The sequence below is a fragment of the Pyrgilauda ruficollis genome, unplaced genomic scaffold, assembly GCF_017590135.1.
Source record: "Pyrgilauda ruficollis isolate IOZ18807 unplaced genomic scaffold, ASM1759013v1 scaffold9, whole genome shotgun sequence".
In the NCBI taxonomy this organism is placed as follows: domain Eukaryota; kingdom Metazoa; phylum Chordata; class Aves; order Passeriformes; family Passeridae; genus Pyrgilauda; species Pyrgilauda ruficollis.
This window is the reverse complement of record NW_024531043.1, coordinates 1,995,162-2,006,491: the sequence shown is the minus strand read 5'-3', so window position 1 is coordinate 2,006,491 and position 11,330 is coordinate 1,995,162. Positions and strand designations below refer to the sequence as shown.

Sequence of the window (11,330 nt, the reverse complement as noted above, 5' to 3'; positions counted from 1 at the left end):
ACCAGCTGAATACCTCCCTGAGGTCATTACAGACTGTGCCAAGTCTGGTAACAGACCAATCCATAGAGTGTTTGCTGCTTCTAGTTCTAAATCTCCTCCTCACTTTCCCCTGCACCAAAAGGTTTTGGACTGTTGTACCTGTTGAAGTAAAGCACTCAGGAAAAGTGAATGCACGTGAGTGTTCAGCACCATACCCAAAAGCATTAATATTAGGCCCTGGGACTGCTCAGTTCCCAGAATAGCACAAAACATGGTGAGATTCACTGTTCATGCAAACTGACTGAACTCAACCTACGTTGTATGCATTCCTTTTATTTAAAAAGTTGTCCTAGGAGTGCATGTTGCACCTATAGAAAAGAATCTTTACACTGTCCACACACAGGTATGTAAGGGCTCCAACACCTGACACAGGTCCCAGCTAGGTCATGCTGCTCACTCAGCGTTCTGGGGACGTGGCACTGGGGTGGAGGGGGGGCAGAAGTCAGCAGTACTGGGAACTCGTGGCAAGTGGAATGTGTGTCCCCTTCAGAGACAGAAAGACCCCTGCCAATTCTAGATCCATTTAGGGAGAGGAATAGGGATAAAGTCTGTAGGAAAAGCACCAGTGTCACAACAGGAAGGTTACCAGGCTGGAGCAGTATTGGCCAAACGTCTCATGCGCCTGAGGGAGAGAGAGAGGTACAGTAAGTGCATGTTACAGACATGGGAGGTCTGACCATAAACAATGCTTCTGGGGAGGCTGCACAGCTTTGTCAGCTTTGTAGACAGGTTTATTCCTAGAGAGAACTCCTCAGTCACCTGAGAGTGCCCCTGGTGATAAGGCAAAGACACTGTTTTCATTAACAGCTGTTAGGGCACTTTTTCTCATTAACTTGGATTGAACCAAGTGCTACTGTAAACTGTTCAGTCAGCCACAGCTGATACACAAAATGACTGTGCTACTGTTAATCAGCAGTTAAAAAAACATCCTGGGAAAGAGCTGAGCCAGTATATTTACTGTTTCCACGATGTATCTTTTGGAGAGATACTAGCCAATCCTTTGTATCTGCCAGGAAGAATTTCATCAAGTAGGTGCAAGCTCTCAACTGCTTGTCTAACATCACTTTGCAGGTCTTGGGTGGGCAGAGCTCCTGGAACCACACAGTGCTCCCCGTGCTGGCAAACAGGTTGGCATCACTCAGGCTAGAGCTGGGAGCTTGCCCATTGCTACATCAAATGGAACTTTACACTACATAAAAGGAAGCTTTGTGGCAGGATTCTAGGGAGCATGACAGTGCATGCAACTCCAGTATGTTTGATTCATGCTTTCTTATACAAACAACTTCCCTGGACAAGAAGAGAGCCCAGGAAAAAGAAAAAAAATGAGTTAAAAAAAAAAGTAAACTTCCTGCAAACAGATGGTAGAGCAGACATTTCAATGGAGGAAGGTGATGACAGCTAAATACCCTGAAGCTAAAGCTTCTGTTGCGAGCAAGGCTGACATCCTGCCAGTTAGCTCTCAGTAGGGAAAGACAAACATCAAAGCTTGGAGCTTCTGTCCAAGGGACACGCCAAGAGAACTGTCCAAAGCAGTGGCAGTACCTTGTGTTCCTGTCCTGGTCTCTGATCTTCTTCTCCATCTCAGCGTCTGTGAGGGTTTCCAGGAGAGGGCACCACTGGTCAGCGTCCCCCGTGTTGCGGATTGCGATCTCCACGGTGGGCAAAGGGTTTTCGCTGCAGGGCAGGGCACAGGGCAACAAAGCAACATCATCAGTGGGCCCAGAGCACCCCCCTGGGCCACCAGAGCATCATTTACAGTGTCTCAGGCTTCAGCATTCCTTCTTTGCTCTGCTTAGTACAGTCTGGGTCCCTGAAGTTCACCACAGGCTCCTGGTAACACCCTTGTGGAACTGAAGTTCCTGGGAAAGCAGCTACACCCATCTCCAGCCACCACTGCAGAGGGATTTGTGCTGGACCTGCAATTCTTTCCCACACAGGCTGTCACATCCCTGGCAGGGTTCAACCCCAAAAGGCACAGCTCCTCCCAGGCCATCAGTCTTGGGAGCGCTTCTCCCAGCGCAGCCCAGGAGCTGGGAGTGTTCCCAGGGCTCCCTGTCCAGCCTGGCTGTGCTGCAGCTCTCACTTCCTAGCAGTAATTTGCCTAGCTCACCCCTGACAGTTCTTCCCTGGCAAAACTCTGCCTTTCCTGGGAGCCTGACACTGCAAAGAGCAGTTTTTTAGGACCTGCTGTGGCTAACAAGCAACAAAACACCAGACTGTGCCCCAAATCACAAGATCTATTCCTCAGAGATTCCTCTGCCCTGACCAGCTGTATTATCACATGCACAAAATATTTACTGCTTCACTAGCTGCTTTTCAGTAAAAGTCAACAGGAATTGACCAAGAGTAGCTTCCCAAATATTGACAGTGGAGCCGGAAGCCCAGCATAAATATAGAGGAGCCTCGGAATGTAAATGTTTGCTTTGAATTCTCCAAAGTGGCTCAGCCTGAGCTGCAGAAGGGTGTGTGTGAGAGGAGCCCTGGGACAGGTGTGCACACACATCTGGCCCCCTCCCCAGGGACGTGCACCCCTACACAGGATTTCAGCACTCTCATTCCCTCAGGAAAGAACTCAAATGCTAATCATCATGGGAACACACAACATCTGCATCAAAGCTAATAATTTAAAATAACATGTCTTCAAAGTAATTTGACCACAAAAAATTAATCCAGGGCCTTTGGTATCTGAACCAGGGAGGAAGCTTTAATCAAATCTACTTCCAGTACTGCTGTCATCCACTAAACAACACTTAAACCCAGGAATTTCGTCTTAGTCCTAGAATGCCACACATTCCAGGCAAAATTAGATATTAACTGGGATTTTGTTAGTGATAGCATGATCTCTACCTCACTATGCATAACACTGAGCATTCACTGAATTAAATAGGGGATGGAAAGCTGGACTCATGCATAACCTAACTGCAAGGCAACTCATACCACATTTCTTTAGCAAAGAATCAGAAAGAAACTGAAAAATCCTTCCTCATCTCCCAACCTCTACACTAAGACAGCTCCTCCTCCATTGTTTTTTCCTGATGAGGAGGAAAGTGCTGCTGCCAGAAGGGCTGAAGAGCACTGTCAGCTGCAGGGATCCCAGGAGAGCAAGGCACTGCCTCTGCTTAGGCTCCTGGCCTCAGGCAGCAGTGTCAGGGGCACACCCCAAAGCAGGGAGACATCATCTTTTGGAAAGGTGACTCCTCAGGCACGTGGCTTTGGTGTGTGGGAGAACCTGTGCCATCACTCAGGTCTCAAAGGCAAAACTGGCTGTGAGGTGCTGTGAGCTGCCACCAGAAACACTCAGCACACAGGAGGAACATCACAGTGGATGCCCCTGAAAATCCCACAGGCAGCAGTCACCTGTGTGCCTCCCGTCCTGCCTGCCACTGGACTTCAGGATCTCCTTGTTTTGCACAGAGCAGCCCAGCTGAGAAAAGTGCCCTGGCTTTCATCAACTGAAAGACAGTTTTACCTCTCCCTCAGATGATTAAGAGGCACATGATTTCTCAAAATCCCCAATCCCTTGAGATATTAAAGTTCTTTTGATACATCTAAAGCAGACTCTTTCCTTACATCAACGGAATGATTTTGGAGCAACCACCACTCCTGTGGTTTGGAAATTCAGGAACTAACCAACCACAGAACCCAAATATTATTAATCACTGTAAGGTTTCAAAAGTACTCCTTTGCTAGAAGAAAAAAGGGAAGAGAGGAGGACATGTTTGTACTATGACAAAAATAAATGAGGTTTCAATTAGGTGGTTTTTTCTCTCTGAACAGCTCATGTCTATGTACTTTGTTCCGGTGGGGTTCCTTTTTTAGTTTTTTGTTCTCCCTCTTGCAATACTGCCACAGTGTAAAGAAGGCCTGAAATCTGCCTGTTTGAACTACCCCTAAGAGCAATCGCCCTTTGGTGATTGGCCCAACATGTGTTTTTGGAGACAACAGTGAAGCTGGCATTAACATGAGCCTGGGCAGTACTGACTAAATCTTCACGTGCTGCAAGTTCCAGCAACTGAGCAGAAGCAAAGGGAGAAATGAACCCCACTCCCAAGAGCCAACCCATAGATTACTTTCTTGGATATCTGCAGTACATGGAGATGCACAGGCAGGAGGGACAGACACTTCACTGCAGGCCACAATGCAGACAGTGCTGCAGCACAACATGAGTCAGGTTCTCATCTACCACCCTGCAAGTTCCCATCAATTCTCAGGAATGCCCACCCCACTGCTTTGTTGTTGTTGTTGTTGCAGGATGTAGTCCCAAGCCCAAACTGCAAGTATCAGTCCAAGGTTGTGGAGGGAAAGGTAGAAGGCACCTCCCACCTTCCAAGGGATATCAGCAGGATGAACACACAGTCTAACAATTTAATTCAGAGCTTAATTCACATGTGCCAAAGGGTCTCTTTCCATTTTCTAATATGAATTACTCTGGGGATCACTTTAGAACCAGGCAGTTGCTGTGAAAGACTGGCAGGATTAAACTATACCTAGAGGAAGCAGAGTGAGGCCAGTGCAAGAGCAACTAGGCCAGAGCAGATCAGGGTCTACTTCTCACAGAAGGCTGACTAGACAGGAAACTTTTGGATGGAGCAGGAAGAAGGAGCAGAGCTCATGGCAGCAGCCAGCTTCTCCACAGTCTCCAGCTCCTCTCTGCTTACTCCTACTCCAACTACTCCCTGTCCTCTGCCTGAGGTAGGGTAGGGCTGGGCACGTTTCCCTGGGCTGCTTGCTTGAATTGACCCCTACAAAACTGGTGTCAACAGTACCATTCCCTCCTCTGCAAATACAGCATTTGCTGAACTCTTAAACTTCCTTGACTGTCACCATGACCCAAGGTCACAAACCCTCAGAGTGTACATTAAAGGACTGTTACAGCTGCAGACTCAGCACTGTGCTGTGGATAACATCAGTGCAGGAACTCACCACAGAACGCTGCACAGCACAACTGGAAGCCATTTAGGAGACAAATTACAAGGCTGACTAATGAAACCTGACAATGCTGCATTCCAGCTGTGAGAAGGGCCTGTGATCAACCCACCTCTGACATCAGCCTGGGTAGTGAGGCACAGTTTTCATCAGTCCAAGTTCAAACAACCAAAGCTTGAAACAGTGGATGGCCCAAGTTAGGCAAAGCCAACAGAATAAAAAAATCTATCTGGGGCTCATCATGACTTTACAATAGAAGAGGGACTATCCCTGTTAATAAATTCTGTCAACAGAAGCTGACATTTCATCAATATTTGGTCCTGAAATGTATTAGACCCATCAGGACAAGATATTTAGGCACAAGCTCAAAAAAATTGTTAAGATGGACAGAATGGGTGCAAGCCATAAGGACTAATTTCAAACAAAGCCTTCCTAATCAGGTCAGCTGTTTTCAGCTGCATTGATGCAAATGCCCATGAAGTACAAACACCCCCCAGAGCCAGACAAGGAGCTGGCAGTTCAGTACCTGAAGGCATAGGTCTTCTGGTGCCAGCTCAGCTGTCCCCGGATGCTGTAGGCAATAGTCGTGACAAACTCCCCGCCCAGGCCAAGCTCTGAGCACAGCTTCAAGGCAAACTTCTCTGGGGAGTTCTCCTTCTCTGACATGTCCCACTCAAACTGGTCTACGAGGGAGATGTTTCCTACATGGATGTTCAGCTGGAGATAAGGGAAGACACAGGTTATTTGTTTCCACTTTCACAAAGGTTTGTCCAAGGTGATTGAACTGATGGGGCAGAGGCTGAAGAGAACAGAGCAATAACTCCTAGCTCATCTGCAGAGTTCCTTAACTGAATTCTTCATTTCAGTAGCATGAAGACAACTCAGCATTGCTCACCAAGGTTCAGCTCTTCCAAAGGAAGATGAAGTTCAGTTAAAACTGAACTATTTCACCATCTCAGAGGCTGGGCATACAGGTGTTTAATCATCTGTCACCTTAGTTCTGTTCCCAATACAAAGGACAAAGGGGAATCTGGTTGGAGGACTGGAATTAAGAGCTCCTTAGCTCTGAGGGAAGCTTTTGTACTCTTAGTCCCCCAACATAGTTGGAGAAACCCAAATGGTTCAGCTCTCATTCTACTGCCTTCCTGTGTTACCTTAATAATAACTCGTTGGTCTGACTGATCCTCTAGGATGCTGTCAGTCGGGTACGACTCGATCTGCTGTCGGATGGCAGATGCAATGGCAGGGACAAAGGTCAGAGGATTCAAATCCAGGTCATCACAAAGAATCTCGGAGAACATTTCTGGGGTCATCAGTTTTTCTGTTACAGAACAAGAATGAACACTGTAAACTTCCTTAGAAATTAATGTCTGCCTCTTACAGAACACACAAAATCCCACAGGGCAAAGTCACAAAGGGAATCCCCAAGTGCATTACCTTTTGCTTTTAAAAGGGTGTTTTGTACCAGGTCTGTAAGGGCAGACACACTGATATAGGGACTTACAGCCTTCTTTACCTGCTCCATGGTATCCAGAGAGTGTGGCCACAGAAGCCACAGCCATTAACCTCAGCTAAGAGTACTCTCAGACCACTGAGCTGAAGAACTGGCTTGGAAAACCTGCCAGTTAAACTCTTCAGACTACATGTGTCCAGGAATGACTGCAACCCATGGAAGTGGCAGAACATTTGCTAAGAGATGCAAGCACTGAATACACTCCAGAGTGGGAGAGCTTCACACAACTTTATCTCTCCAGCCTCAGGAAACTCTCCTTGCTACATACCATTCATGTTCCACGTAAATGCATCTCGGAGTTTCTGCCCATCAATTTCCATATCAAGCCTGATTGGAACCAGAACCTCTGGCTGGGATGCATTCTCATGGATCACTGCTGGGTCATGGTCATCAAAGCTAAAGTGGAGAGCAACAACACAGTATATGCAACGAGCACATGACACATCTGGCATCCATAGAGGGAAGGCAACATTTGTTGGAAGCAATCCCCACACTCCAACTCCCCGATCTGTCTATAGACAGACTCCCCAGGGCAAGCTTACAGGGCTGTGGCAACTAATTCCAGTTTATCACCTTCTATTACATCTATCATAACACACTCCTGCAAATAAAACAAGCAAGTTTTCTAGGATTACATTTATCTTGGTTGCCTTAAGTTTAATAATGGAAAAAACATTAGTCATGAGCTTCAGCAGCATTTTCCACTAAACAAACTAGATCAAAGTTACTGGTACATATCAATGAGAAGCAGCCTGTCCTTCACAAAGAGGGTCTGCAGGCTTCTCAAATGACAACTGCTCAGCAAATCAGCAGGAAGTAGAAGGAACTATCAGGAAAAGAATGAACCGTTTTCCTGACAAAAGGAAAGCCTCCACTCTGAGCCATGCATGGCTACTATAACAGAGCCTCAGGACACACAATTTAACCAAGAACCTCCAAGTTAATGACCTGCAGGTCTTTTGTCAGCTGGGGATGAATCACAACATTACATGAACCCAGCAGTACTACCCTGACAGCATGTCATTTTGGTAACTATTCCCACTTTCCAGAAGCAGGAAGCTGTCTTACCACAGAGGGAATGTTCTCTTCTTGTCCCTGCCCATGCGGTTCCTGTTGATGGTTGTTGAGCACGGCACGGCGTCCAGGTGATGAGAGCTGTTGGGCAGGGTTGGCACCCACTGGTTGTTCCTCTTTGCTTTCTGTTCTCTGAAGGAGACTGGATGTTAACCTGCAGGCCCTCAGCACCACTGCTGCTACTTAAGGAATGGTGTCATTTTAAACGTCAAGTGCTATTACGAGTTCCTGCTATTTTACTCTGGGACCATCAACATTACTGTTCCACCAGGAACTCATGTTCCAACCAGCCTCTCAGAAGGCCATTCTCCAGCTCACAAATATCCATCAGATATGAATCCAGGTGCACCTTTATAAATACTAGATTCATATTTGGATTTTCTGTCTATACTTTACAAAAGGACTGCTGAGAAATGCAAGGTCTCCAAAAGGCAGTATGTGCAGAGAGCATTCTGTAAAACATCTGTTACAGATGGAATGCAGTAATTGCAAAAGAAGTTGTATCAACAAACACTTAGATTTTTCTTCCTGTTTTATATGGGCAGTAACCCAATCCTTACACTCTGGAGATCCCCATTTGCCCAGCACTGCAAATACTGAATGCAGACTGGCAAACAAGCCCTGCACAACAGCCTGGGCTTCTGCAACTCCTCGTGCTTCCTGCCCCAGCTGACACCTTCCAGACAGCTCCGTTCTGAGCTCAGCCTCACCAACACTGGTTACCTGAGGTAGGTAGGAGGTTCTGTGCTGATAGACACTGCCTTGTACTTCTCATCATTTCCATCCAAGATCTCTTCCACTTCAGAGGCCTTCAGCAGCGTCACACTAGTGGCTAATGTTGTGTAGCCATGATCTATTACCAGGAAAGATGGCAATAATTAACAGGGAAAAAGGCTACATAGCACTGTAGCTTTAACAGGCTACATAGTGACAAACTCTCTGTCACTGCAGGAGGGAGTAGCACAGAGATACAAGTGTCCTTTGGGCTTCACCTTCTTGTAGATATTTACACGGCCCAGAAAACAATCAGTGCTCAGTGGACTTAAAGGTCAGAAATAGCAATGCAAGGATTGATAGAAAAGCTGTTAAAGATCTGGGGAAGGGGGAGAGAGCTCAGGACAGCTCTTGCTGAATGACAGAGACCATCTGCACTGGAGGGTCCTGCTAAGGTTCTGAGAAAGGAGAGTTAGGCATGGGATCAGACAGAGATCAGAGGAAGAGGATTAGACATTAATATTATTGCAATAGCACCAAAGGTCACAGAGGACATTCTTCCTCTAGCACGGCTAAGAACAACACACAGATGAGACTTACATCTTCGGGGACTGTGAGACCGCTGATTTTCTGTTGGGAGAAAAAGAAAGCAAGAGGTCAGCAGGATACTTGGAGGAAAGAGACATAAGCCCAGAGTAAACCATTCTTTTTTTTATACTTTACAGAACATACAAAAAGTCATATCGCTAAGAAATTTAACTGCTTGCTATTATTCCCTCAACAAAACCAATACCAATATTCTCCCTGTAGCAGTCACATCAGTAGCAACACACCACAAATTCTGGCAGGCACAAACATCCAGTCCCTGCAAGAAGCAAAGTTAAGCAAAGATGCACAATGGGGCATCCTTACAACACTCCTGCCTATTTGATGAGAGAGGAAAAGACACCCCTCTTAGTCTACAGAAAATCTCTTCTGAAATATTGTATTGATTTGGAGATGTGGCTTTTGCTTTGTGATGAATGTAGCCATGATGGATGTTTCCATTTCAGAACATTTTTGATCAGATGCTTTTTGTTGGCAGGCTGAGCCAGTGCCACACGGCTGCAGGGTGCTCCATCACTGGGGCAATCTCAAGTGATTCACACAGCCCTCAAGGTGCACAAGCTTCTGAATTGCCAGGAACAGTTTTTCAAGGCAAAAATTTTCGATAAACATTACTGGGAATGTTTACTCATCTTCTCACCATGTGAAGAGGCCACAATCTTCTTCCTTTCTTCCACCGTGGCCAGGCGCCTCCAGAGCGAGGGGTACCTCTTGTACAGGGAGCCCCGAAACATGCGCAGGTAGTTCCCCACCTGCAAGAAGAGAAGTGCACATGTGGCCTGGTATTCCACTTAGGAGAGTTTTAGCAGAAGCTGGAAGGAATTCAGCTCTTTTTAATGATAAGAAGGACCTCTCAATTGGGTGTTTTTGTTGGGTTTTTGTGCTGTGTTTGGCATCAAATAGTATTGCGATTTTTCTGGCAACACAGAAAACAAAATTTTTATAGCACTTATTTCACTGGTGCTATCTTACTTCACTAGATCCAAGAAAACTCCCATCCACTGATAATAGGAAATTTAACAGGAAAACACTCCATTCATTTGCATGTGTTTTTGAACAACCTACCCCTTCTTTACTTCAGTTTCCACATCAATGTGCAAGGCTCAGTTGGAATTAAACTAAACCAGATACACAGCTCTCTGCCACATTATTTTTACTTTGAACCTTCCCATCATCTAGACATTATTTGACTATAGCAAATGCCCAGAGACTTGTATTTTGTTTAAAACCCTTTGAACATCAAAAGTGTGAGTGCTGCCAATAGTCTTCTTTCAGATTTACTTACCATCTGTACAGCAGTTCTGTTCTTCCTGGCGTAAGATCCTCACCTGTGCTGAAAGCTACAGCAGGCCTTGCTGAACAACACAACTATTTCTAGACTCTGAAATCAAATTTGTAGACTGCCAGGACACTAGTAGACTGCCACACAACAAGGTTTTTATTCCTTGTTTGCGAAGACTCTTTTTGGTCTTAGTTTTTACCTATATCTTTCACTCTACAGTGCTCATCAACAGACAGAAATTAATGGTAGATAAAAAAGACAACCCTTCTCCTTCTCCATGTACCTGGTATGGCAGTCCCTTTCCTGCGTCAAGTTGGGGGCTATAACATTTTTTCCTGTTCTCAGCTATCTCCCTGGTGCTACAGGGCCAGTGTTTCTTGCTTGAATAAGGTTCTTTGTCAGGGAGGCTCAACGCCCTCAGCACTCAGCACGGGACAACACAGTGCCAGCACAGACACTGGGGTGCTGAAACTGCCCGCCGGTGTTTGCTGACCAGACTGTGCACAAGGAGCTGCACTGCCTGATTTTGGTGCTGTTCCTGAGCCCAAAGGCCCACGTGTGCGATTCGCTGCCCCGCAGCATTTGAAATAACCCGAACCTCTCCACAACTGTGTGCAGAAATTCTTCTCGGGGATCGGGAGCGGGGCCTCAGGCTGCGATCGGGGAGGATCCGCTCCGCACGTCCGCGGGTCCCAAGGGCCGCCCTTACGGGAGCACCGGTCCCTCCCGTCCCCCCAGCACGGCTGAGGCCCTCGGGCAGCGCCCACCGGGGCAGAGGGGACCCGCGGGGCCGGAAGGCCGCTCCCCCCACGCCATGGCTCTCCTGCGCCCCTTGCCCTCCCTGAGCGGAGCGTCCCGCATCCCCCGGCCCGGCTCAGCCCCCGCATCCCCCGGCCCGGCCCGGCCTGGCCCGGCTCAGCCCCCGCATCCCCCGGCCCGGCCAAGCCCAGGCCCGGCTCCAGCCCGAGCCGCACCTCGGAGCCGATCATGTAGAACTCGCCGTCCTCCTCCAGCTGGAACTTGACGGGCTTCTGCCCGAAGGTCTTGCTCAGCGCCATCATCATCATCGCGGCGGCGGAGGGGGGCGGCGGCGCCCGGAGAGCGGAGCGCGGCCCGGCGGCGGCGGCGGGCGGAGCGCGGCCTAGTGCGGGCCCGCTGCGCGCATGCGGCGGGCGG

General features: G+C 47.7%; 1 protein-coding gene across 1 annotated transcript; it reads right to left on the bottom strand.

Moving 5' to 3' along the window:
• Window positions 1-295: 295 nt before the first annotated feature.
• SMARCB1 (SWI/SNF related, matrix associated, actin dependent regulator of chromatin, subfamily b, member 1) lies at window positions 296-11,307 on the bottom strand. Its single transcript, XM_041488511.1, has 10 exons — window positions 11,129-11,307; window positions 9,513-9,624; window positions 8,867-8,896; window positions 8,276-8,405; window positions 7,547-7,684; window positions 6,747-6,874; window positions 6,120-6,286; window positions 5,492-5,682; window positions 1,582-1,713; window positions 296-661 (listed from the first exon to the last, which is right to left on the bottom strand). The coding sequence occupies exons 1-10, from the start codon at window positions 11,219-11,221 to the stop codon at window positions 622-624; spliced, it is 1,161 nt and encodes a 386-aa protein (XP_041344445.1). The 5' UTR covers window positions 11,222-11,307; the 3' UTR covers window positions 296-621.
• Between the last annotated feature and the right edge of the window lie 23 nt (window positions 11,308-11,330).

Coding starts and splice junctions, on each gene's coding strand:
- SMARCB1 (XM_041488511.1), bottom strand. CDS start 11,221: ATGATGATGATGGCGCTGAGCAAGACCTTCGGGCAGAAGCCCGTCAAG. Junction 1,714..5,491: donor CAGAAGACCTATGCCTTCAG/GTACTGAACTGC, acceptor CCTGCCCTGCAG/CGAAAACCCTTTGCCCACCG. Junction 662..1,581: donor GACCAGGACAGGAACACAAG/GTACTGCCACTG, acceptor TCTCTCCCTCAG/GCGCATGAGACGTTTGGCCA.